General features: G+C 38.2%; 5 protein-coding genes across 6 annotated transcripts; 2 read left to right on the forward strand and 3 right to left on the reverse strand.

The window, feature by feature from the left end:
• Positions 1-2,963: 2,963 nt before the first annotated feature.
• LOC140761071 (basic leucine zipper 23-like) lies at positions 2,964-4,967 on the reverse strand. 2 transcript variants are annotated; one of them, XM_073098251.1, is made up of 2 exons: positions 4,242-4,967; positions 2,964-4,025 (listed from the first exon to the last, which is right to left on the reverse strand). In XM_073098251.1, the coding sequence occupies exon 2, from the start codon at positions 3,973-3,975 to the stop codon at positions 3,316-3,318; it is 660 nt and encodes a 219-aa protein (XP_072954352.1). In that variant the 5' UTR covers positions 3,976-4,025; positions 4,242-4,967; the 3' UTR covers positions 2,964-3,315. The 2 variants fall into 2 exon arrangements, with proteins under 2 accessions (XP_072954352.1, XP_072954353.1); XM_073098252.1 differs by having other exon boundaries at positions 2,964-3,996; positions 4,242-4,966.
• Positions 4,968-5,989: 1,022 nt separating this feature from the next.
• LOC140761302 (protein GAMETE CELL DEFECTIVE 1, mitochondrial) lies at positions 5,990-9,283 on the forward strand. Its single transcript, XM_073098575.1, has 3 exons — positions 5,990-6,885; positions 8,074-8,263; positions 8,711-9,283. The coding sequence occupies exons 1-3, from the start codon at positions 5,990-5,992 to the stop codon at positions 8,936-8,938; spliced, it is 1,314 nt and encodes a 437-aa protein (XP_072954676.1). The 3' UTR covers positions 8,939-9,283.
• Positions 9,284-10,494: 1,211 nt separating this feature from the next.
• On the forward strand, positions 10,495-13,708 carry LOC140761764 (probable glycerol-3-phosphate dehydrogenase [NAD(+)] 1, cytosolic). Its single transcript, XM_073099229.1, has 6 exons — positions 10,495-10,626; positions 10,964-11,681; positions 12,115-12,336; positions 12,809-13,056; positions 13,171-13,310; positions 13,427-13,708. Exons 2-6 carry the CDS (start codon positions 11,024-11,026, stop codon positions 13,563-13,565), a joined length of 1,407 nt encoding a protein of 468 aa, XP_072955330.1. The 5' UTR covers positions 10,495-10,626; positions 10,964-11,023; the 3' UTR covers positions 13,566-13,708.
• A 1,541-nt stretch (positions 13,709-15,249) lies between these two features.
• Positions 15,250-17,374, reverse strand: LOC140761220 (putative glucan endo-1,3-beta-glucosidase GVI). The gene is made up of 2 exons (XM_073098471.1): positions 17,208-17,374; positions 15,250-16,340 (listed from the first exon to the last, which is right to left on the reverse strand). The coding sequence occupies exons 1-2, from the start codon at positions 17,278-17,280 to the stop codon at positions 15,391-15,393; spliced, it is 1,023 nt and encodes a 340-aa protein (XP_072954572.1). The 5' UTR covers positions 17,281-17,374; the 3' UTR covers positions 15,250-15,390.
• A 953-nt stretch (positions 17,375-18,327) lies between these two features.
• LOC140761034 (uncharacterized) lies at positions 18,328-21,757 on the reverse strand. The gene is made up of 8 exons (XM_073098201.1): positions 21,479-21,757; positions 20,969-21,018; positions 20,783-20,845; positions 19,853-19,980; positions 19,413-19,564; positions 19,077-19,224; positions 18,834-18,993; positions 18,328-18,732 (listed from the first exon to the last, which is right to left on the reverse strand). Exons 3-8 carry the CDS (start codon positions 20,793-20,795, stop codon positions 18,641-18,643), a joined length of 693 nt encoding a protein of 230 aa, XP_072954302.1. The 5' UTR covers positions 20,796-20,845; positions 20,969-21,018; positions 21,479-21,757; the 3' UTR covers positions 18,328-18,640.
• Between the last annotated feature and the right edge of the window lie 4,571 nt (positions 21,758-26,328).

Below are 26,328 nucleotides of genomic sequence, written 5' to 3' on the forward strand. Positions count from 1 at the left end.
ATCATGCATTTAGGATCTGCATCCAGAATCTTTCAGAAAATAGCAGATATTGATATGAGTTTGCTACTACTATCTAATCCATATCTGCTCTACTTTCAACCCTCTGTCCAATGACATACTATCCTTGCAAATCTGAGGAAAAGTTACCAATGCAAATGCATTTATAACCATCATTGGCATAATGTAATCTTATGAAAATATGCAATACACATATCAGTAGAAAACCAAAATAATAAGTAATGGAAACAAATATTCACAGTGCAAACAGAAAAAAGAATTACATAATTAGCATTTGCCATCCAAGAAGAACTAATATTAATTTCCTACCAATAATCAAATAATCCTTAAGTAAGCTCAATAGCTTATCTCACTGTGAGATGCCTCTTAACTCTTTCCCTACAACCACCACCTAGTGTAAAGACATGTTCCTCAAACTGTATCTGTCATTAACTTTTAATCTTTCGCTAAACAGGATATATGATGACAATATATATATGCAGTACGATGCAAAAATAAGTTGATACTGCAAGCAGACCGTTGTTAGTATGGAAGCCTAATGTGCTTTGAGACCAAACTTATCCAAGCACTTACAAACTTATTCACAAACCAAACAGCTACTATAGGCATTAGTGCATTACATGGTGGAAGTTGTGCTAACATCTTAAGATTGATTTCCTCCTAATAGGAAGAAAAAAAAAATCCAAATGAGTGAGTGCAACCGATTAAATTACTCTTGTTACGACTCCTGAAAGAGCCCATAAGAGCCTAAATTTCATGAGTGTCATTGCCTCTCTTTTAGATGAACAATGATAGCTCTGATGCTGATGTCCAACAGGAGACACCATAAATTTGACATATATGGATATCCATACTCTTAAAAGGCAATTTTCTACTATGATCCAACAAACTTAAAAGATTTCTTTCCCATAACCTTAAGAAACTAACTCTTCGGTATAACTGCATTAGCTTTTAGATTTCCAACTTTGGGATGCAAGAGGGTTATTTGTAGGGAAAAAAACATTAGATCTAATAATAGTAAGATTATGCGCACTTTTTTTACATTAAAATATAGAATTTATATAAAAGATGCACACAAAAGTCTAATTTTATTATTTTAAAAATTAAAAGATTCTTTTGCGCAAATGCCCCGGATGCAAGCACAAAAAAAGCGACATCTTTCTAACCCCAATATCAAGAGAACAATCTGAGTTGACCTCTCATAAAGTTCCTTTTGGTATCAAAACTATTATAATCATCTTGCACTATCATCCAGAATCCAAAATTAAATATACACATGGGCAGGCAAAATCAAACTTTTTCGACGCGCAAGTGCATAATTTTTCGAAGTTATATAGTAAGAAAAGTAAAACAAGTAGACTAGCATGCAAATTAACATTTGTCCTAAATAGACACGTAATTTTCATCTACTGCGTTGAGAAAAGAACAAAGGAATCTCCGATAAATATACCAAACCCGCAATACCAACCCATTGGAAGGGCACAAAAAGCATCAAAATTCTCGTAATTCGCACAAAATTGGAAGCACGTATACCGTAGAATAGGACGAAGAGGGGGAAAGAAGAGGACTGAGAGAGGAACCACGATCGCACTGCAACCAGTTGGCGGCGGCGGCAGATTAGGAGAGTTAGTAATTGGGACGATTAGGGCTGTGAAAGATCGGGAGAAGTTATTAGAGCCCAGGAGAAGAGATTAATTAAAGAGCGGATAAATTCATCGCTCTCTTTTAAGTCCAAAGCTTACGTACTCTTGTTATCCACCAAGCGCGAAATGCACGCCGTCCGATCTGATATTAGCAGTGTGGGACCCAGTTCGGGGGATTATCCGGACCGTCCAAGGTTCTAGAATGTCAAGTCCCAACTCTTTCTTTTATTTTGGTACCTTTTTTGCAAGTCTTTCTCCTCTTGCTATTTCTGTTTTGCAAATTGATTCTCCTTTTATATTCACCTCTGGATGAATATGCTCGTTATATTGTAATATTCTGGACACAGACATATGCATTGCTTTTAAACTAGCCACAAGTTGCTTTCTCCTCAAAAAATTAAAATGTAGGTGATGATTGGCAATAATAATAATAATAATAATAAACATTTTTCAAGCCATTTTTCTATTTAATTAGGAGGTAGGAGGTAGAAAAGTTTTTGCTACAACCAGAACATCTTTAATGTAGATGCATTACTTTGTTAAATTATCATGACTGTTTATTTGCTGAAGAACACAATAGAATATATTTTCCCAATTCTCCAGCGTGTTGGAATTAACGCGTAAATGAATAAGAAAATGCTTTGTATATGATATCTAAAAAGTCAATTAGTCATAAAGATACTTATCAACAAGATGTTAGTAGTGTCCATGATCTTTGCACTTAAACAGAGGCTTCTGAAATCCTCTCAAGCACCATAGAACTTTACATGATCTTATGACGGCAATTAGTACCGTCTGCAGCTTTAAGTCCCTAAAAATGAGTCATACTCACATTTACAATGATAATATAGAGCTTGGCTAGTTGCAGTTTACAACTCATGAGTACCTGCTTGGATGCCAAATTTTGTCTGAAAATTTACTCCATAGAGGCACATTCAGATACAAAGAAATATAGCATCACAGCTTGACGATAATCTCGTCTAACAATTGATAGAGCATTGCAATAGAAAATGTGCCCATTCTCTTGATAGTTGAGAATAATCATTTAAAGAAGATCTCAACCTAGGGTATTCCTTCACCCTAAAGTTGGAAACATGTCTAAAAAGCATTTGATCTACTAGTAAATGCTATGGGCCTGGCACAGAACAGGGATAACAAGTTACTTCCAATATCGACAGTTCGATTGCAATTTCTTCCAATGATATTCAAGTGGTTTGCAAATTATAACCGCTAACAGAAAATTTATCTAATGAGAAACCTACAAACTGCAGCAAGCCAGAAAACTTCATTATCGCCACAGAAGGTTCAGAAGAAGAGAAGGGTTAATCTTGAAATCATGATGTGCAAACTGCAAAATTAAGTACAACTCAGGTGCATCAGAGGCATTCAGAAACATCAAGCCATATGATTATTATGTACATCAAAGCCGAAAAAGGAGAAAAGAATATCATATACACGCAGAGCTCTAGTCAGCACGAGATCAGTAGAAAGAATGTCTCACACAGAGCATTATTTTTACATAGGTTTACTATTCTTCCTTAGTATCAGAATGTTTTTGCTCCAAGATGTGTAGCTGCCAATTGTATAGGCTTCAAAAGACAAATCAAGAACCTAGTAAGTATTCGAAGGGCTCAGACCTTCAGAGCTCATATAGTTAATTCGCTGAGCTTGGATGCAGACGCGTGAAGCTCCCGGTGACAGCCATAGAGTTCACTGCTTCAGCAATGTCCAATTCATGTGCCATGTCTCCATTTTGATTGATAGGGCCATCAACTGCATGTCCACAGCTCCCTTCCCAACCACTTGCCTCTGCATTAGACCTTAATCCAGCACCATCACATTGCTTCTGGGACGGAAACACGCCAAGTTCGGCATCAACCTTTGCTCTGATATCAGCCAAGAGGCTTCTTAATCTCATCACCTCAGCCTCAAGTGCTACTTTCCCCTGTAATCTTTTTAAGAGTTGTTCATTCACAAAATGAAGTTTCTTAACTTCCTCTTCTAAATAAGCTGTATGTGCCTTCTTCTTTTCCCGATACTTTCTGACGGCCTCTCTGTTACCTACTGGTTTCCGAGACTTCTTTGGCTCTTCTTCTTCACCCTTATCTCCTTCTCCAGTCGCAAATACTTGCGTATGCGTGTGGCAACATGTATGGGTGTGTGAGGATGCCGCAGACCCTGGGGGATTGCATGTGTGGGTATGGGTGCATGTACCAGTGTTCGTCAAGAATTCGTTGAAGCTGCTGGTGGTCTCAGAATTTGGCAAAAGAAGCTGGCTAGAAATGTCTACTTCTTCATCATCCATCCTTGGCATGCAATCGAAATTTATCCTCAACTGCTCTTTCAAAAGCTTATCAGGAATTTCTAGAATTGAAAAGCCAAGGATTTCGATTGGTGAATAGGTTGAGGATATCTAAGCTATTAAAGAACCCAAAATGGCCAATTTCCACAAAACTAAGAGACATCAAGAAAGACCCAGATAGCCTAATCTCATATCAGAAGTGAGAGTGCTTAATGTATCCATAACTAGAAGCAAATTTAGTGAAACAAATAACAAATAGAGCTGCATCGCAATCTCACCACAATATTGGCGATTTCGCAAAATTCAAGCAGGGCGAAGCTTCTCCGGCGGGATTTGAAGAAAGACCCAGATGGAGAAACGCCGCCAAGAGTCGAGAGCAAGCATCAAAACGCGAACTTGGCGCGGCGAGCATTGACTGGAATGAGAACTGCAAGTTGAGGACAAGGCAAAAAGGGGGCTTTTCCCCTGCCTCTCCTTTTACTTCTCGTGGAAGAGAACAGAATCTGGTAAAGAAGGGAGGAGAGGGTGGATTTTGGGGCTTCGGATTTTGGAGGATTCGACAAATCCATTCTGTCAACTATTTATAGTAAACAAAAGAAGGGGTTCTTTTTCCAAAGAGATATTATTAACAAGCATTGTTTGGCTGTACCCTACATCTGGAAACTTTACTTTGCTATTTCCTCATAATTATTTATATCCTGAACTGTACGGAAGCCAAAGGTCAACTGTATTGTTCTCTAGAATGCGGCCTAGTACGTTATTTTTTATGTTTTTAGTTCAGAAATAATTGTTTTTTTATTATTATTTTGTACTTTAATAATGATTATTTTTGATGTTACATAAAATGAAAAAAAATATTCTTTGATTTGATGTAGAATAATTCGATGGGATAGGTATTAAAGATAAATTGGTAATTACGTTAATATATAATATAACTTTAATGAATAATATTTATATTTTAAAATATGGTTATTATAATATTTATGTGTTATTTAGAATACCAGATGTATTTTATAATTAAAAAAATGTTATTTCTACGGTGGACAAGAACTTTGAAAACTGCAAAACCTGAAAAAAAAAAAGCATTTGTTTTGCTCCATATTTGCTAATATGATTATAAAATAGGATAATCTTACAAATCATTCCTATTTGTAAAAAAAAATTTAATTAAGTAATAGTAAAATTGAGCTTTTGAATATATATATTAGATATTTATAATAAAATACACATAATTTATATAAAGGGATTAATTACACTTGTACCTCTTGAACTGCACATAATTTCAAGTGCAAGAAAGGCAAGGAGTGTGAGATTATCTTTGGGATTGGATTTGCAGCGGTGACTCCGACCGAGTTGCCGCAACAAATTGCTGCATAGATCCAAGGAGGCTGTGGAGGTGACCCCAACCTGGTCATCACGGTGCCCACCACATGGGTCTTTGATCTAAGGCACTTGAGACCAAGGAGGCTATGTGAAAGGTCGCGCCCTGAATTGGATTGCCGTTTGGCTCTTGGTCCTAAGGTTCTTGAGGTCGAGGAGTGCTATAGGGAAGAAGGAGGGAGCGAAGGTGATTGAATCGGATTGTCATGATTGACCACCCTGAGTCTCCTTGAGGCCAAGGAGAGCCATGTGAAAGTAGTGGTCCCTACGAAAAAACTTGGTCAAATGAAATAAAGGGAAAGAGGAGAGTGAAGGTATTTCAGTTCATTACTATTAAACCAAATGAGAGTATTTTAATTATTTTCTATTTGTTATAAATGCCACGTATGTTAAGGCATGTAATAAGGAATATGCTAAACTAATTGAAAAGTGGGATCGAAGTAAGTTCTAAGATTAGGAAGACATTGTAACAAAAATTAGGTATAATTGGGGAGGTGTAGTCATAGCTCTGGTATAAAAGATGCTCATAAAACCTACTTTTATTATTTCAAAATTAAAAGTTTTTTTTTTTTTTTAAATGCCCCGGCTACTCGCAGAAATAATGCATATTATGAGGGGGTAGTTCGCAAATACGGAAGAGGGTTTAATGGATATTTGCAAAATCATCCAATTTAGATTGCTCGAAAGTTATGCAGATCAGCACAAATATAATGCAAATGTAGACCTAGAAGAACCTCTCATAAACCTCGAGACGATCAAGAGGAAACCTCTCCTCTCTGAGCTCAGCTCTTACACTTCCATTAGGGAAATGTTGGCGATTCGAACCCTCCTCCATGGCCGCCTACCTCCTCCTCGATCCATCTCCTGCCTCCTCCATCTCACCCCTGTCGAAGCACCAAATCCTTCCCTAATCCCTAGGGTTTCCTCCATTCTCCACTCCTCCCCCTTCTCCTCATCCGGCGGCGGCGGCTCCAATGACGACACCTGGGACAAGGACTGGTCCAGCTCCTCCGCCTCCGGAGGCGGCGCTGCCGGAGGTGAGCCCCTCACCGGCTTCGATTGGGGCGAGGTTTCCTCTTGGTCGACAGGCCTAACAAAGGACCACTTCGATGGCACCGCCGCCGTCGGTCGCCAGATCTCGCCCGGGAGCGAGGCACCTCCGTCGGCGGCGATCGTGGAAGCTAGGGCGATGGACGAGGAAGACGAGATCTTGCGGATGCTGGAGAAGGACAACAAGGAGAGCAAGACGTTTGTTGATGGGTGGGGAGATCGGATGATGGAGACCTACCAGCTATTGAAACAGGTCAGGGAGCCCGGGGCGAGAGGGTCGTACTTGAAGGACTCGGAGAAGGCGGAGATGTATAGGTTGCATAAGGAGAACCCGGAGGTGTATACGGTGGAGCGGCTCGCAAAGGACTTCCGTGTCATGCGGCAGAGGGTGCATGCTATTCTTTGGCTCAAAGAGATGGAAGAAGAGGACGAGAAGAAGCTTGGGAAGCCTTTGGATGACTCCGTTGAGATCTTACTTGATAACTTCCCCGAGTAAGAAATTCGATTCGTTTTCCTGAATTAGTAGTATCTGTTATTTTGTGAAGATAGATTTTCTGTTTTTAATGCCTTGGGTCGATTAGTTGATGGGAAATTATAGAATTATGGTTTGGAACTTGCTGGGAAAGTCGCCCAAGATTGTAAGTGCAATAAATCTGATTTGGAGTCATAGTTGGTGAAAGATATACTGGTAAGTCTGATATAATGATATCAGATTGGTCAGCAAGATCTATTGGTACTCTCTGGTTAAAGACTTCAAGTTGTGGGCTTCTGCAATATTTTTAGTATTATTGAGGTTCAAAGGGCCTACTAGTGATATCAAATTTGTAGCCTCATTTAGTTCTCTTAGATCGCTATGTTGAAAACCCACTAAACCTGAAGCAAGAACATTCTATGATCTATAAATACTCATACATGTTCCAAGAGAGGAACATATAAAAAGCATGTATCCTTTTGCATTTCACGATAAATGGATGGATAGAAGGTTTGTGAAGTTTGTATTTTTCTACTATCCATGAATTGTGTAGGATACGGCTATGTGCGAGAAGCTTTATTGCAAACATAACAATATCAGAAAAGTGTAATATTTCAGTATCTTCAAGCAGAAAATCATTTTTGGTGCTTGCAACATGTAGAAATTGCTCAATTTATTGTATAAAAAGAAGAAGAACAAGGCCCTATGATGTAGCTATCTACAGTCACAGCAATCCCTTTTTGTTTTTTATTTTTGGATTTCTGACATGATATTACATGATAATTAGGAGTTATGATCGCGTTCTACTTTTATAGTTGTAAGGACAGTGAGGTAGTTTGGTGCATCATGATGTATTTCTCACATATTAAATATTTGAGCAGTATACAGATGAAACTTCAAGATGAACTACTAAAAGTTGCAGTCGTATATGGAGTAATGTATTACCATGAAAATAGCGTACAAGAAGGATTCCTCTCTAATAAAATTTTCAACCCATGTTTAAACGTAGGAATTTTCCTGGGATGTAATGAATAACAGAAATTTATCATTTTGTGCTTAAGAAGATACTTTGTAGTTCGCAAGTCACCTTTATATGGAAACAAATTTGGTGAGCATGAGGGGGATAACTATTTCTGCATAGAAGATGAATCTTGGATATTTGCTTGCATATTAATCAAGCTCCTACTTACATGGTTTTTGGGTTGTAGGTTTTTCAATTCACATGATAGGGAATTTCATGTGGCATCTCTTCCATACAAACCTGACTTCAAGGTTATGCCTGAGGGTTGGGATGGAACAACTAGGGATCCTGATGAGGTTCTTTATGAGATATCAATGAAGGAAGATCAGATGCTGTATGAAGAATTTGTTCAGAAGTTGAATTTCAACAAGAAAAAGGTTAGTAGTACTACCCCCTTTTCTTCAGAAGTACTTAAATTGATTGGAGCATTTCCATATAATAAAAATGTTTTGTTTGTTTGAACTGTGGCAGCATGCATCTTAAATAGTACTTAACTGTTATGGATTTATTTAAGGTATTGCTTGTGTACAAGAAGTATGGGGGAGTTACGTTTTCGCAGATGCACTCGATACTGAAACTTATCCCATGTAGGAAAACTTGACGTAGCTAATAACTATGAGAATTAATTACCCTCTATCTAGTTGTAAAAAGAATAGCTTGATATGTTCATACACTTATACTAATTTAGTTACGAGTTTGCTTGCAATCATGGTATTTGTACAGATTTATAGTTGATGAGAATGATTTTTTTTTTTACATCCTCTCCCTCTATAGGATGTCTTTCTTAGTTCTCATCTTTTCATCTACATATCATCCTTTTCCAGGTTGCTGGGGAGGTGAAATGCCACAAATACAGCAGGAGACGACCAGCAGAAGGGTGGAACTTTACTGTTGAGAAGTTGGGCCCTGAAGGAAAACGTGGAGGTGGTGGTGGCTGGAAATTTGTAAGCTTGCCTGATGGGTCAAGTCGTGCATTGAACGAGATGGAGAAGATGTATGTGAAGAGAGAGACTCCCAAGCGACGAAGAAGGATTATAGCTCCATTCAAATAACTGGCAATGCCTTAGTTGGTCAGGATACCAGTATGTCTTCAGCTACCTGGCACCAAGATGGAATGTGTCTCCCAGATCGCACACATTGTGGAATAGTTTTAATTTCATCATATAAAGGAGGCTGAGGCTGACTTGCTATTTGCGACATATTTTGAAATTATTCCAGGAGACATTGTGTTTCTGAGTTTGCACTGGTGAAGTATGTCAAAATTTTAATGCTAAATCTAGCTTGATGTTAGATGCACTACCAAAGTCCTCCATTCTAGTTTCTACTCAAAAGGCACCAGAATAAGTTGTATCTCAAGAAAGAAGAAAATCCTTGATGAAATCTATTGTGGATTTATATGACATGACCATGTCTGTGTGGTCTACTTGCTTTCATATGTGATTCTTTAAGTTTTAATAGCAATTTTGGGACTGACTCTTTCCGTTCGTGCTAATAAATTAGTCTATGTTCAGATGAATTCTTCAACTTAGTGATTTATTCATTGCTTTGTGTTTGGAGAGTATTCATAGGGCCAGCGTGTTATGCTTTGTGGATAGGGGTGTAAACGAGCCGAGCTTGACTGAGCCCGGCTATAATCAAGCTTGGATTGAAATTAATTTCAAGCTTGTCTTTGTGATTAAGTTTGAATTGAAATAATTTCAATCCGAGCCAATTTCGAGTTTAAACGAGCTTAAACAAGTTGCTCAATTTGCAATTTCAAGTTATCAATTTCAAGCCATTTTCGAGTCTGAGCAAATTTAAATTAATTTAGGCTTGAATAAAGCTCGAAATAAAATCTAATTCAACTATAAAGATCTAAATATTATTAAAATTATAAGTAATAAAGATAAATGGGTTAGAAAATTACAAGCAATCAAAATATAAATTACAAGTAATAAAAATAATTATGTCAAAAAATTACAAGCAACTAAAATATAAATTATAAATAATAAAGATAATTGTGTCAGAAAATAGGGTTTTGATCTGATAATTTATATTAATTTGATATTACTCATATTATATATATATATATTCGAGTCTTATCGAACTGACTTGATCGAGCTGGCTCGAGATTTTGAGCCGAACTTGAGTCGAACACGAGCCGGCTTGATTATTTTGATAGCCCTATGTGTGGACTTGTATACCCAACAGTACATTGAGTAGTTAGTATACTCATGTACTTCACTTCACAGGCATATATATACTGCTTAATTCGGTTGAATCTCTATAATTTGAGAATCTAATCTTAGCAAAATATTATTCAATCATGTTCCAAAGTGTATAACTAAAAAGCTACGCTTTTTATTTGGGACAGTTGGGGAGTTGAGGTGGATATGAATGCTCATCACCCAACTCCGGAACTCCCCAATCGTTCACCCACACTGACCCATGAGCCATTACTCCATTTGGCTTTCTCTTTCTCCCTCTCCCTCTACCACTGACCAAGTCCCATGCCCAAGAAATCGCTTTCCAACACTGGGCTGCGGCCTTGAAGTAGTCCACTTCCCACCAACCCCACTTGTCCCCACCCAAAGCTACCCTCCTTTTCTTTTCCACTATAAATTTCTTTTTCATGTTATTGGTATGGCGTACAGGGGAGAAGAAGGAACCGGGAAAGGTAATGGTTAGTCTTCGCTACAAAAGATCTGGGACTACTCAAAGTCGGTTGGGTTTGGTGGCCAAACCCCGACGTCATTAACTTGTGAGTGTTTGTTGAAGCCTTCATTGTTTTGGGTGTCACCTTGGCATTTTGTTTTGGTTGGATATTGGTGTTTGAGTTAAATCCCATGTGAGAAATGCTTTTCTCTTGAATGAATTCTGTATAAAAATGGACTTTTGACTAGTTGGATTTGTATCAGCCGATAGTTTTTTATTGGATTTTATGATTTAGCAATTGACTCAGTTACCAAAATTCGATCTTTTGGTTGTTCTATAAATTGGTCCCGAATTCTCTGGTTTCTTTAGTTGTGTGGGTGATAAGCATATAACTTAATCGGACGCAAATTGTCTAAATTTCTTATTCTTTTGGACACCCACAGTTTTGGGAAGTCAGATATACAGGAATTTAGCAGTTCCTGGTGTATTCTCCTTGAGAGAAGATGGTCGGCACCGTTGAAAGAGTCCATAATTCATCATTCTATAATGGATCTCTTCCCCACTCCAATGGTGCAGAAGAGAAGCTCAATGAGCTCCGCCGTCTCCTCGGCAAATCAGAAGGCGATCTGTTAAAGATTGTCAGTATCGGCGCTGGTGCATGGGGCAGCGTCTTCGCGGCCCTCTTGCAAGATGCCTACGGCCATTTCCGTGAGAAAGTGCAGATAAGAATCTGGAGACGAGCTGGGAGAGCAGTTGATAAGTCCACGGCAGAGCATCTATTCGAGGTGATCAATTCCCGGGAGGATGTCTTAAGGCGCTTAATTCGGCGGTGTGCCTACCTAAAGTACGTCGAGGCGAGGCTTGGGGATCGAACACTGCATGCAGATGAAATATTAAAGGATGGTTTCTGCCTCAATATGATCGATACGCCACTTTGCCCACTGAAGGTTGTGACAAATCTGCAGGAGGCTGTCTGGGATGCTGACATTGTTATAAATGGCTTGCCTTCCACAGAGACAAGGGAGGTGTTTGAAGAGGTAAGCAAATACTGGAAGGAGAGGATTACTGTCCCGATAATTATATCACTAGCAAAGGGTATAGAGGCATCGCTCGATCCAGTTCCGCGCATAATAACTCCTACGCAGATGATTAGTTATGCAAGTAAGATTTCTATCCCTACATTTATTTCATTTCAGTAGGCCAAGATTGGGTTTAGTTACCTGCTATGCAATCAAATGAATGGTTTGTGAGTAGTAAATGGTTAAATTTTAGATATCCTTTGTGAAATTATACACTGGATATATCTGTTAGTAGGAAGAATAGAAAGTTTTAAATTTCCATGAGATGAGTACAGATTAAATTGAAGATGTTGGTTGGAAGGATATTCAGCAACCTTGGATTTCAAACTAGCAGTAGCGATTAGTGAAAGGGTAATCAGTTATATGATTGAGTATAGTCAGTCATCGAGATGTTTGTCTCTCTTCGAAACATGTTCATAATTGGTGCTTTTGGATGTCGATTAGTTGGACTCCTTTGTATCTGGGAAGCTTTTCTCCTTTTCTTCCAACCTCTAAAAGTGGATGTCTGATTGCAGCTGGTATTCCAATAGAGAACATTCTATATCTTGGAGGTCCAAACATTGCTTCAGAGATTTATAACAAGGAGTATGCAAATGCCCGAATTTGTGGAGCCGAAAAGTGGAGAAAACCTCTTGCTAAATTTTTGAGGCAGCCGCAGTTCATCGTGTGGGACAATAGTGACCTTATCACACATGAAGTTATGGGAGGCTTAAAGAATGTATATGCTATTGGCGCCGGTAAATATGTTCACACCCACTTGCAATTTATTTCCTCTGGAGGGTTTATTAACAATTTCTTGGTACTTTTTTCCTGCATAACTGCTCTGGAATAATTAGGCCCATAACTTTGATCATACTTCTTGTTGTGTGGATCACTCAGAAAGACCATTTTATATATTTCAAAGTCATAAAAAATTTCTATGATTATTACTCGTTGTTTTATTAGTCATAAGTAAGTTCATGTGCTCTTTCATAGCACTGCATACATATTTGCGCAAAAGTATATATTAGTTATCTTAATCCACATAACTCGAAACCAAACTTTGGACGACTTCATCTAGCTTTCATTCAACCTTAGGAGCCAATGCTTGTAGCTAATGCAGTATCCCGTTAGACTAATTTGGCGACCTTGTGAACTACTTTTATTATCTTTTCCTCTTTACTTTACTGTTGAAATCACTCCTCTGCTAATCAGCTCATATTTCATCAGGTCTTGTAGCTGCTTTAACCAAGGAAAGTGCAACAAGCAAATCAGTTTACTTTGCTCACTGCACATCTGAAATGATATTGATCACTCACCTATTGTCGGAGGAACCGGAGAAACTTGCTGGTCCCTTGCTAGCCGATACTTATGTAACCCTGTTGAAAGGTCGAAACGCCTGGTACGGGCAAATGCTAGCCAAGGGAGAACTCAATCTCGACATGGGTGACAGCATCAAAGGAAAAGGGACAATTCAGGTACCTCTTCAATCTTATTACACGCTTTTCCTTGACCATCTGACATAGATTATCAAATTAATTCTAGAACTGATATGGATTTGATCACCTCAATGGTTTTGTGTTCTTATTCAGGGTGTGTCAGCTGTCAATGCATTTTATGAGCTCCTGAGTCAGACATGCCTAAGTGTGTTGCATCCAAAAGGAAACAAGCCTGTTGCTCCAGTGGAGCTGTGCCCCATCTTGAAGACACTTTACAAGATTTTGATCAAAAGGTCAGAAATCATCCTACATATTGTTCTTATGTATTCTCTAGGTCAACTCGGGCATTCTTCGACTTTACCGGTTAATTGCCTAGTGAAGAACTCAATGTGTTTACTTGGATCTGCAGGGAACTTTCAACAGAGTCGATTCTTCAGGCATTAAGAGACGAATCCATGTACGATCCTCGTGAAAGAATTGAGATGACAAAGAGTCACGCCATTTATAAACCATCACTGCTGGGTCAACCTTGTGGCATCAAGAACTAGAGATATTCCTCGTCGTTCGTCTTTCGTCGTTCGTCGTTCTTGTAAAGCTATCATACTGATTGAATTAGACATTCATTATAAACTAGAACTGTACTGGTTGATCATATCATTCAATAAAAGGAATTCAACTGGTGTTTCTTCTCTGCTAATCCCACATCTTATAGTCGAAGAAAAACTAGTTAAATTACACTAACAAGATGAAATGGTAATCATCCGAAGGTAACCATAGATTTAGAAGGGCATAACAATCATGGTGCGAAGTGTAAATATTGCAAATATAAGGTTCGAATCGCATACCAATCATTCGGTGAATATTATGAGCACGTGCTCGGTCGTCATGCTAAAGCTCTGTTTAAATACGTGGATAACTCCTTATCGTCGATAAATCCACCACTCCTATAACTATCCGCCGCCTGGAAGCACGATATAATGATTGGGTCCGTCCCCGGTGCGAATACCGATGGCACCAACCACCAACGACGCGAACGAGCACAGCATCCCCTAAGCTCCCTGGGGGCGGTGAGCCATGTAATTGTTACCGCCTAATATTGGGTAGGTGGGCGGTAGTTGGAATTGCTGTGGAGGGTAACCGGATCCCGGTGGATAACCTGCCATTATCTAGAATAGATAGTCGATAGAAGACGGAATAAGGAATAAGTTAGCAGTTTTGGAATGTCTTAATATATATAAGGAATAAGGAAAGGTTTTCTATGGATTTTATATCTACTAATTATTCTTTAGAGAAAATTACAAGTAGCACCGTATATTTTTACTATATTATAAATAAAACCCTCACTTTTAACATTTATAAATAAAGCCTTTCCTTTTACTATCAAGCACCACTGTAAATTAAGCTTAACTTAACAAGCACATAATGAAATATAATAAAAAATAATCATATTTTATTTATTTTAAATGCTGTTTTTATAATTTCTAAATTACCATAATCTATATTCGAGATTAAATAACACCAATTTTGGATTCATTAATTCTGTGAGATTTTAGTATTTTAGAATCTTGATTTAATCCTATTATATTAGAAATCGATGTTTTGTGTTTTGGATGATTAATTTACATTAATAGTAGGGTGTAACTTGTTATTTTTTTAGTAAATAAAGAATTGTACTTGTAAATAACGAAAAAGGAGGCTTTTTATGATATAGACAAAATATAGGGTGTTATTTATAATTCTGTCTATTATTTAAAACTAAGGTATTATTGTGGTATTACGTGCCAATGGATTATGAGTCAACGTAGGAAGATTTCAACGTTAGAATTGTAATTTGAATTCGAGCTCATCTTTTATACTCTTTTTCCTCTTTTCAAACGTTATACCAACTTAAATAAATAAATAAAAATATATATATATATATATACATATCTTAACGTGCCTTAAAAAGTAAGATGCTAGAAATGTCAACTAATATCATATTCTATTAATCTAATTGAGACCTTGTCCTCATTCTCTCTCAAAAGAATGTTTATGTACCCATTGAATACTAAATTGGTACTTACGTGTTTCTTATAGTTGACTTGTAGAAAACTTAAGGCCTCGTTAAGTTGAAGAGATAGTATTTATACACTAATAGGATAAAGAGCCCTTATTACACTAATAGGTATCCATGGTTTTAAAGGTTATAGTGTTCAGAGAGATATATATATATACACACAAAGTAATAAGAGATAAAGAAAGAAGTACTAATTAATTAATTAATCTGTCAAGGAACAAATTAATCAAAGTAGATATATACTCCAACAACTACCTCTATAATTAAGCAACACAAGCATATCAAACATAAAGTAAAACATAAATCGAACACCAAATCTAAGTAGAGAAATCGACGTGGTAGACCTCGCTCATGTCCGGCGTATACAAGCCGAAGTTTTGCTCGGTTCCGGCCGGCTTCTGGTCCTCATTAAACATGGCAAACAAGTAGGTCTCGATCCCTTTCCGTGGCCTCCTCGGCGTCCCTGACCCTGCGTGCGTCACCACGTTGTTGTTATAAATCCTCGCGTTCTCCACCGTCGCCCCGACGCCGCCGCCCCCCGACGGCCACCCCGTCTCAGACACGACCATCTCCACACTCGTCGCCCCCACCTTCTCCACCGCCGCGTACATCGCGTCCACCATCGCGTCGAAGAGGTTTCTGTACCCTAACCCGCCGTCGCGCACCACCACGTCGGTAGCCGTGAACAGCGCGTAATCGAGCCGCACGTCCTCAGGGCTGCCGGCGTAGGCGAAGTACGGGTACACGTTGACGAGCAGCGGCGTGTTCTTCGACTCCAAAAATTTAACGATCGGCGTCATGACTGACGCCGCCGACTCCGAGAATGTCCCTTGCGAGGGAGGGAAAGACGACCCCAAGACCTCCGTCGACACGGCGGTCGATACCGGAATCTGGACGTTGGACTCTCGCAGGGCAGCCTCTAGGTTTTGCATGGCAGGAAGCACGTAGCTTGCAAGGTTACCAGGTATCACCTCATTGCCTGCGTTGATGTAGCTGAAATTAACCGAGTTGGCAAAAGGGACGACATTGGTTTGGACCCAAGTGGCGGCGTAGGATGAGTTGGTGGACAGGAGTTGGAGGTCTTGGTTGAGAGTTCCAAGGATGACTTGGATTCCTTTACCCTCAAGAGCTTTGAGGACTTGGGTGTTAGGGTTGAAGAGCCTGAGCTTTTTGATGCTTCGTGAGGTGTAGAGAGATACAACCTTCTCTGGGTTTGGGAGGTTGTCACCCAGCATTCCATAGTTCACACCGATTCCTTGTGCACCAACTGCGTTGACAAATTTTCATAAAAATAAGATACAAATTACAAATGGATTCTATGATATTTTTCTTAGTTACAGATAATTCTTTTCAGACTTTATTTGAAAAGTAATTATGTGGGTATCTATGTATTATAGATAATAATTAGCAAAAACGATTAAAAAAAAGAGAGAGAGAGAGAGAGAGAGAGAGAGAGAGAGAGAGATTGCACTCTCTTTGCCATGATCACACGAATAATGAATATATTGGTTGAGGTGGTTGTAACTGCATACATAGTGGAAGAAGAGCTTCGAAGAACACGTAACTGGGAGTACAATAAGTATATGCCACGTGACCCACTCTTTATCACAACGTAACCACCTTTGTGCTAATTAAAATCAATTATATCCGTTCACAAGTTAATTAAGTTTTAGATTAGAGTCAAAAGAAAGGAAGCAAATAAAATATATAAAGCTTCAACAGACGGGGAAGCCAATAAGGAAGTACTTTTCACGTAATTAATGCTCAAATGGAAGGATTGCTACGACTTACCTCCCTACTTGTATAAGATCCTAATTATATGGTATGTAACCAGATTGCCTCATTCTACAATGAGATGAGGAATTCCAAGATCAAATAAAATAAAATAAAATAAAACTCTCTTTTTTTGAGAAAATATTACGGATTATAACTCAGTTCAGACTCGTTGAGATAATGAAAAATATGTACGAAAGTTGAAGATGAAGATAATTGAGAAGGAAAACGAGAGCAGATAATACCAGGTGATGTTCTTGATGAATGGAGGATGAAGAACTAAAAAAATGAACATATTGCATGCATGCGATCGATTATATTTGCAAACATAGAAGATTATATTTGATCAAGGAGATGATACCTGCAACAGTACTAAAGCAAGAAGCGAGAAGCCACACAGCAACTATACTGCGAACAAAGACGCCATGACCCATTGTAGATCTCTCTCTCTCTCTCTCTCTCTCTCTCTCTCGAACTGCTCACCAAGAAGGCGTAGAACTAATAACTATCTCAGTAGCAAAAGGCTGAGAACTTCTTCCACTTTGTTAGGTATTTATATCCCTCGAATGCAGAGGAGTAGATCAAGTCCAACTTTAATTAAGGGCTAATTAAGTGAACCGCACTTGACTAAATACATGACGAAGGGGACCAGAATTGAGACGATGTCAACACGTTAGATGGTACGTAGTTGGCCAGTTACAATTAGAACTCAAATATGGGCATTTAGTTGGCCAGGAATTACAAATCAAGAGCCAAGTTATCTCCTTTTTGGAACTTTTTGCCAAAAAAACCATCAGAACAAATATTTTAGATTATATTCTATCTTATTGACGAAAGGTAACTCCTTTTCTCTTTCTCCCTTGGTATTTTTGTCAGAAGGGAAAAAGAAAAGATTACTATATACCTAATATGGTTTTTTTAATATATATCATAAAAAAAATAGTCAATTTGCAAATATAAAAGGGGGGAAGGTTTTTTGCAATAAATTTCAAAGAGTAGATAGTTGTTGGCAAAAAGAACCCTACTCGTGTTTACGTCAAAGCACCCTACCCTGGCTAGGTACAAAGTTTGGAGGATTAGGTCCAACGAAAAGGTTAAGTTAGAATTGCTTCCATCACACCTTGCATCAGTTAATTCACCAAATTGACCATCCCATATCGATGGAAGACATAAATTGATCTGTTACAGTTGACAGCAGTTTCCCATGACCCAAAAGGTCCAGTTGATAATAACTAATGTTAGAGAGCATTGCTTTGGGATGCCCTCTTTTTACTTTGCCTAAATTTTTCAACATGCCCACCAACTTCTAGCCAATTCTCACTAATGTGAGAGAATTACTGAACCTGAAGAGAAATTTTTCCCACACTGCATCCTACCAACAGCGAAAAAAGATAATGGATTTTATTTTTGGACAATTCTTGGCCAGATATGGGCACTGAATAGTCCACAAGAAACCACAGAGCGACAACATCACCTGTGTATTGATGGATGGATCTTCTTTTAGATTTCAGGCCAGGTCAGAGGTAGTTGACACTTCAAGGCCAAAAATTACAACATCGTTCAGTTTAAGATCCGAAGAAAGGAAGGAAAGAAAGAGTACAAGAGGGAGTCGGAGAAAAAAAATGGCCCAATCAAACACACTTTCTTATTCTATAAAGTGTTAAATCAATCTCAAAAGGGTGGAAACATCTAATGAACAGCATCAGTGCAACTCGGAACTCCCCAAACAATCATCATTACGCCGCAAGCACTCTAGTCTCAGGTAGCAAAGGTACAGAACAAAAGACAAGACACTCACATGAAGTCGTAATCATCCATATTATCATAAGAACCTGCAACCAAGTCATCATCTTCCTTGTCAACATGAAGCTGCTTCTTCTTTGCCCCTGTAGAATTCACCATAGACAATGTGAAATTAAGTCACCAAGGTGACTGAGGAGGCAAAATGTTAATACTCAATAAAAAAGGAAGACATAGAATCTCTTACCTTGCTTCTTCTTGCCTGCGTTGGCTTCCTTCTCGGCCTTAAGTTTCTCATTTGCAATTGCTGTTAACGAGGAAGCAATGTCTTTAGCATCAGCTGCTTTCAAGGAGGCCATGGAAAGCTTCATAACGGCTTTCAGAAGGCCGATGTAATGGAAGCTTTTCTAATGACAAAAGAAACAAGGTCAGTTTGTGCATGCAGAAGTGCCTCACATAAGTAGCAACCTAGATCCAATATTTCTCAAACCTCGTACGGGCGTATCTTATGTGAAAGAAGCTCTGCATACTCCATAAAATCACTCTCAGATTTGGGAATGAAATTATCTAGAGATTTCTCATCACCTCTCTTTGCAAACAATTCTGCAGTTGACTTGTAATCAGCTTCTTCCACAAGCCTGCAAGATGCGTCACATATCAGACAAAGTTAACGGCAAAAATGTTTAAAAGGAGATTAAAAAAGGCGCTTCCATGATTTCTAGGTAAGATTCACCATTTAATATGATTTATCAATTTTATCCTACTTAAGAATGGCATCTTTCTAGCTCATTTCTTGATTAAGAAAAATAAAGCAGAGTATTAATACCTCTGCTGCCGAAGTTTCTCGGCAACAGGATCCGCAAGTATTTCATCAACTGCTTCAGTTCTATTGATTTCAGGCTGTTTTCCTTTCTTAGCAGCAGCTTTCCCACCAGCCTTTTCTACAGTTTTTCCTACAGCAACCTCTGGCTTAGGTGCCTACAACAACAATGTACACATCGCAGTTTATACGTCATGATACTAAAACCAGCAGTACAAAATTCATGCTTCTTGCTAGTTTTCCTGAAGTATAATCCTTGCCTATCGTCTGAAACTACTAATTTGACTTTCAAGTAGTCCTACTACATCCATCTACATCCAGGTTCTGCCAACAAGAAAACCAGCATTGCACTAATTTCATGCTATCCTAACATTATTGCTTTGAACTTACAAGACCAAAGGAAAAGAGAGCAAAAGATTTCATTACAAAGAAAGAGAAAACTTCACCTGCACAGGTTCCTCCTCGTCTTCCCATGACTCTTTTACATCTTCCTCTTCTACATCTTCATCTTCCCACTTATTTTTTGGCTGCTCTTTTACAAGACCAAGTGGTGCTGGAACAAAATCTTCCTCCTCTGAAACGAAGGAGAAAATTCATGATCAATATACAACTGAGAGGATGACACAAATGCACATCCAAACTTTTTCTCATAAAGTAACATGTGTCTTCATACTTCATAAGCATATATCTAAACCATAGAAATGAGTTACTGTGTGACAAGAGTTATGACCATGGACATGGTCCACATGCATCATGTTAACATTTTTTACGTTTGTAGTGCAGTAGTTGGTAAATTAAATGCCAGAGTCAAAGTGTAGAGTATATGCTTAAAAAAAAAAGAATACAGTGTTTAAAAAAAAGTTAAGGTGAAACTTCGAGTACCCTCCAAAAGTTTGGTAAGCTCTCATGGAAGAAAATTTTGAGTTTCCAGTTTAGATATCACATTGCTTGGGATTGAATAGAGATAGAATTACATATGACATTTGTTTTGCCACTCCTTGTCAAAGCTCCTTGGAGAGCCTCCATTAGGAGGAGCTTCATAAATAAAGCATAACAATACCCCAAAACAAAGCTCTCCAAATGTATATGGTCTATAAAAAGTTTAAAATATTACATACTTGTATGACACCCGACACCCCACCATGGAAAACATCAACATTCTGATGTTTTGCAGAACTATACAAGTATATTATAGCCTCTCTCAAATAGCCTTAGCAACCAAATTTCCCATCATACTTTAGTACCAAATGAAAAGGAAAATGAAACAGAAGAGCCAATAAAAAAAATTAATTGCATCAATTCAGTAGACCAGTAAGCAGTAGACGAGTAAGAAGAAATGGACCACTCATCAAAAAGTACTGAATGCAAGCACTCACCCCAATCTTCCATCCCTGAAATCTTCCGGTCGGACTCCTAGTGCTGATGCTATCCAAGTATACCTTTACAAAGAAGGGAAAAAAAATTCATGACATCTGAGAACATAATCAACTAAAGAAACCAAGAACAAATTATCTTTAGCAAGCTAGTTGATGCAGGGAAGCGTGGAAGGAGATAGGTCAAACCTTAATCCGTTGCTTTGTGCACGAATGCCAGAAGGAAGCTCTTCGTTAATCTGTTGATTCTTACAAATATCAGATACATCGACTTTTGAGAAAAGATTGATAAAAACCTCAAAATTTCACTCAGGAAATAAATTCAACTGCATCCTCCAGGCTACAGGCCTACAATACTACATAAAGACTAGCAAAAGACACCAAAGATTTAATCTGACAAAGAAAAGAAAACGACGGCACAGTGTCCTTTTCCTATTAAAAGTAGAATTCTTTCAATTCCAAACTCGTCACAGTTTAATTTTCCTATACAAAGTAGAATTCCACCACTCAACTCCTATCAATCTCGGCATACCGACTCCTATTCAGCCTATCCACCGCCATCACTAATCTTCCTCCAAGAAATGACATAAGAGCTTGAAAAAATCGAATAAATATTGATCTTTACAAGATTCCGCAGAAACCAAACAAATTACATGATCTTACATCAAGGGCACCAAAAGAAAAGGGAAAATATTTTACCGCTGTCCCTCTCCGACACGCACAAGATTACCACCGTTCCTAGCCCTCTAAATCCACTAGCCGCCGGCAAGTGTTCGCCGTAGTAGAGATCGGGAGTAGATTCGGGCTCGGTCGCTGAGATGGGAATTCTCAGCGAGGAGAGATCGGAAGCGGCAACCGGCGAGAAGAGACGAGAGGAAAGGCTAGCCAGGAGAGATCGAGAACGGGGTCAGCGAGGAGAGATCTGGAGAGGAGAGAGAGAGGGCGAGAGAGAATGGATTTTGGAAACGGCGAGAGAGATCGAGAGAAAGGAACCCTAAGAGGCTTATTGGATAAGATACGAACCATTAGATTGAAATCTAACGGTGGACAATACGCTACATGAGTCATTTTGACCCGATATTGCACTGACGTAAAAGTGTAGGGATTTTCTTGCAAATAACCATACACTTTTTCAGATTTATTTTATTTGAATAAATTTCTTTGTTGCCAAATAATGGGATTCTTTGAATATCCTTATCCGGATGAGAATATACTAAAGAATTTATCCGTCCCGATATCTGTATATCTCACATTTATATTCTAATAATAAAATTGTAGGGTTCATTACGTAAAAAGAACTCCCGAGTTAGAAATGGATTTCTTCATAGATTTTGCCATTTCTTGAAATAAATTAGTCAGACTTCTAAACAAGACTAATGATAGATTTGTAACTTAGCAAGGTATCAAGCCTTCAATTCTATTGGAATTTATCTTTCTGCCATAATGAGCATATAACATAAATCATATCCAACCATGGAGGAGATGTTTCCTATTAAACGTCTGCATTTAATCCTAGGAAGAGGAAACAATATTGTTTACAAAAAGAGAGCAATAGCAAAAATGAACCCAAGATATCATCTTACAAATGACCAAGGTAATTCCACTTGATCTACAAAGAGCTCATTTAACATAAAAAATGCACAGATACAAGCTTTTCCTGGACTTGTATCTGCATTCAAAAAGACGGCGGCATGCTCAACCATTCAAGAGTAGCAGAATATTAGGCACACACACCTGGAAATGATCTAGATCTTAAGTATTAGGCCAATTGGACTATGATCACTGCCAGTAACATCTGGAAGAATATAAGAATCATAAACTTGATCTGCTAGGGACTCTGAGACAAGAAAATAATCCAGTCGCCAACCTGCCCACGCGAACAATGTAATTAAGATATGTATTTGGAACCATAATAGCTCAATTTGCATGTAACTCTTAAAAATTAAAAAAACCTTTATTGGTTTTGCGCCCGCCATGCCTATAACCCCAGTAAGTATAGCCCACAACACCAGGATGTTGCTTTCTAAAGGTATCCACAAAGCCCTTTGACAAAAAGTTCATCTCGAATGATTCCCTTTCTTCATTTGTAAAGCCAGCGCTTCTGCGATTTCCCTGTGATTAAGTTACTGCTTGTAAGGTTCTCCTAGATATCATAATCTTACTTGACTACCAGAAACTGGTAAACAACAATAGGCTTTCAAAAAGTGTATCTCTTACGGCAGGATTATAAATGTCAATCTCTTGATGAGCGCAGTTAAGGTCACCAGTTAGAATTACAGGTTTAGACTTCTCCAATTCCTACAAAGAACAAAAGAATTGCATCAATTCAGTATACCACTCTAGCTAGTAAAATAGCTGCAGCAGAATTGTTGAAAGAAGAATAGTACTCTATCTGTCAACTGTCATATGAATGTGAACAAATAGGAAAACCTAATGGTCTTTCAAGCATGATGGGATAGATGAGAAAATAGCAATAAAGGAATAATCCCTGCCTTAAAAGAAGAAGTCTAAATTAGTAAGCTTACTTTCATGTGACTGCTAAGAGATGGATCCCATTCCTTAATCCTGTAACTCTGAAAGCAAGATGTGGTCAAGAAAAGCATATCTTTAGAGATGCTTTAGTACGATTAACTACATAACTAGAGGCCAATCAGAAAATGACAGAGAAGAGATCAACTACCAATCTTCTCAGACCATCACCAGAGTTTGGCACATATCCACTTATCAAGTAAAATTTCTCAAACTCCACGGTCACAAGCCGCCCCTCACTATCATGATCTGGAATACCAAGTCCATACGTGACAGAGATTGGCTTTATCTGCCAAAATAGTAGAAAAAAGAATGATCAAAGGGAAATGCTATTTGGTGACAAATATAATGGGTCATACTGCAAACTTAGGTAAAGGCAATATATTAAATGCCTCTATTTCATGCCAAACACAAGGTCGCTTAAGTATAATAGAATGGGAAAGAGTAAGATTATCAATTCAATTGAGAGCAGGATTTCTTCTTTACAAGAAGCACATCTTTGGTTCCTTAGCTAACAATAACTATCTTCTCTGGCCCCAGGTGCAACCCAGAATCAATGGTGGATGGCGGAGAATGTACTTAACCAACAATTCAGTTGCATCAGCATTTGGAGACACAAAAAGAAAACTAGCATACTCGCGAAATAATGGCACACCCAGAATAGCCTAGCTTTGAAACACTGCATGTCCAGAAGCTGCTGTCATAACCTTCGATCAAAGTCTCCTTGATCTCCTCAACATCCTTCCCCTGTTCACAATCTTAAAGAAAAAAAGGTCAACAAAATATTTGAAAGAGAGAAAGAGATAGCCACATAGGATGTTCAAAATTCAAACAAGATTCTTGCCTGTATTTTTGTTTCTTGAAGACATAAAACATCAAAATCCTCCCTCTGTGCCAGTTGAAGTGCTGAGAAAGTCTTCAGTCTGAGTAAAGCTCTCAATCCATTAACATTCCAAGATACGAGCTTCACGAACTTTGTGTCTCTGCTAAGAGGTGGAGGCCTCATTGTCCTAGGATTATAGGGAATCCATCCAGCTTGCGGCTTCTTGTGGGCAAATATAGTCCATGGTTCAACATGGTCCATGGGAAGACCTACTTGATCTAAGATTCCTTCATTTCTTTGAATTATTACAGAATCTTCCTTCCGTTTTCGGCTCCGTCTCACATCTAGAATCCAAAGTATGCAAACCAGATCATTTTTCTAAGACCAAAACAAATAGTATCTGTTTCTCTCATTTACTATGGAAATGAGCATACCAGTTATTTCTTCTGCCTTCGTAGATGAATCATTAAGTGTCACATGAGTTCCAGAGTCACTTTCAACACTGACACTTTCAACTGATTGCTTCTTTCTTCTGCTTCTATTCTGCATGCTAGTAACTTCAGCAACAGTCATCGAACTATGAGCATTATCATCAACAGTTGCAACCTTAGCTTTCCTCTTTGACGGTGGATTCCTAGGGTTTGTTCTCTCAATACCTGATGAAGGCATAGTCTCACCCATTGAAAGCGAACCTGACCAAGCATTAACCATGTTTAGATATTTCAGACAAATAGTAAACATATTCCAAAGATTCTTAGAGAAATTAAAAGAAAAAAAAAAATCATACCATCGTCACTTTTAACTGAAGAACACATGAGGGCCGAAACTAGGTCCTTTTTACTACCTTTGGCAGAAACTCCTACTTTCCTAGAATTTGAGTGACAAAACACAACAATGACGATAGATAAAACAATTGCCCATCAAATTCATACAGTTACCTCAACAATAGGAAAAAGAACTACTACCTTGTTAATGTCCTAAGTTCTTTTACTGTCATCTTGTGAAGCCTATCAGGGTCCCTCCTGATATCCTCAATTTCGGCATAGTTTTCCACAACATCCTCCTATAACCACACAAAAAAGAAATAATAAATAAACCCAACAAATTGTAGTGATAGAAACCAACTTCTTTGCAACTTAAAAGGAATTGTGTAAAGACTCAACTGATCCCTTAGAAAACTTTGCATCTTTCTTGCTATCAATGGACGTGGAAACTGCTCCGTACGAGCTAGAATAGCGCATTTCTGACCTTATCCCCTTCAATTTCATCAGCACTAAACCCCCTGCCCTCAAATTCCTCTTTTGTAGCCAAAAACTACTAGTTCAAAGAAACAGAATAGTAAAGAGACAAATAAATTATATACATATAGCAAATAGTTCCGCAGGAAACAAACAATCATGCGCAAACCAATCAAAAAAAGAAAAAAGGAACGATCTATTCGCTAACTAGCAAAGAGTTACCCAAATATACGCTTTTTTGCACCGAATTCGAGCCAGAGTGGACGGCGTACGTAAGAAAGTAAAGAAACTAGACGAGAAAGAGAGGAGAGAACCTTACGTTTGGATTATAGAAGAGGCCCGGAGCAATGGCATCTCCAAACCAAGAACAAAGCGGAGAAGGAGAGCAAGAAGTGAAGAAGATGGAGCGAGCGGAGGCCCATAAAGGACGCAACTTTTTCCTCCCCATTTTGAGCCCCAAACATACGCATTGGACCGGCCCAGAAATTTATCGGGCTTCCTTTGGTACCCATTTTTTATTGGAACTTTTTCACATAACGCCCTATAATTTAGTAATTAATTCTCTGTTTGTAATTTGATCCCTTTTTTTCTATAATTTTTTCTGTCACACCCTAGATTAAATTAAAATAGTATAAAAATATATTTATAAAAATATCCTTATGTAAAGTACCAAGATAAAATCCTAACATTTTTGAAGCAGTTTTTACTGTGGGATTAGATCACTAGAGGGTACCTTTTTAATTTTATTAGTAGAGATAAAAGAAAGCATGAGTACTTAGTCAAAATAATAAATATTATATAAAAATTATAGAAAAAAAATAAAATAAGAGTTTGAATTATAAATAAAAATCTCTATCAGTATTTTGTTAGATGACTATTAGCATTTATCACCCTACCCTTTCATATTTTAACAATTGCCCCTTGCGATTGCGTTGCAGATGATTCCGCTAATTACTCTA

Source organism: Typha angustifolia, chromosome 6, assembly GCF_048772165.1.
Source record: "Typha angustifolia cultivar Huaian chromosome 6, ASM4877216v1, whole genome shotgun sequence".
NCBI lineage: Eukaryota > Viridiplantae > Streptophyta > Magnoliopsida > Poales > Typhaceae > Typha > Typha angustifolia.

What these genes read in the sequence shown, in the direction of transcription:
- LOC140761302 (XM_073098575.1), top strand. Translation starts at nt 5,990, where the DNA reads ATGGATATTTGCAAAATCATCCAATTTAGATTGCTCGAAAGTTATGCA. An exon ending in TTACTTGATAACTTCCCCGA is followed by an intron (nt 6,886 to 8,073) that starts GTAAGAAATTCG and finishes TTTGGGTTGTAG; the next exon opens with GTTTTTCAATTCACATGATA. An exon ending in TGAATTTCAACAAGAAAAAG is followed by an intron (nt 8,264 to 8,710) that starts GTTAGTAGTACT and finishes ATCCTTTTCCAG; the next exon opens with GTTGCTGGGGAGGTGAAATG.
- LOC140761034 (XM_073098201.1), bottom strand. An exon ending in ACGAGGAGGAACCTGTGCAG is followed by an intron (nt 19,565 to 19,852) that starts GTGAAGTTTTCT and finishes TTGTTGTTGTAG; the next exon opens with GCACCTAAGCCAGAGGTTGC. An exon ending in ATAAGATACGCCCGTACGAG is followed by an intron (nt 18,994 to 19,076) that starts GTTTGAGAAATA and finishes TTTTGTCATTAG; the next exon opens with AAAAGCTTCCATTACATCGG.
- LOC140761764 (XM_073099229.1), top strand. Translation starts at nt 11,024, where the DNA reads ATGGTCGGCACCGTTGAAAGAGTCCATAATTCATCATTCTATAATGGA. An exon ending in TGTATATGCTATTGGCGCCG is followed by an intron (nt 12,337 to 12,808) that starts GTAAATATGTTC and finishes ATATTTCATCAG; the next exon opens with GTCTTGTAGCTGCTTTAACC. An exon ending in TACAAGATTTTGATCAAAAG is followed by an intron (nt 13,311 to 13,426) that starts GTCAGAAATCAT and finishes TTGGATCTGCAG; the next exon opens with GGAACTTTCAACAGAGTCGA.
- LOC140761071 (XM_073098251.1), bottom strand. Translation starts at nt 3,975, where the DNA reads ATGCCAAGGATGGATGATGAAGAAGTAGACATTTCTAGCCAGCTTCTT.
- LOC140761220 (XM_073098471.1), bottom strand. Translation starts at nt 17,280, where the DNA reads ATGGGTCATGGCGTCTTTGTTCGCAGTATAGTTGCTGTGTGGCTTCTC. An exon ending in TTGCTTTAGTACTGTTGCAG is followed by an intron (nt 16,341 to 17,207) that starts GTATCATCTCCT and finishes TTGTCAACGCAG; the next exon opens with TTGGTGCACAAGGAATCGGT.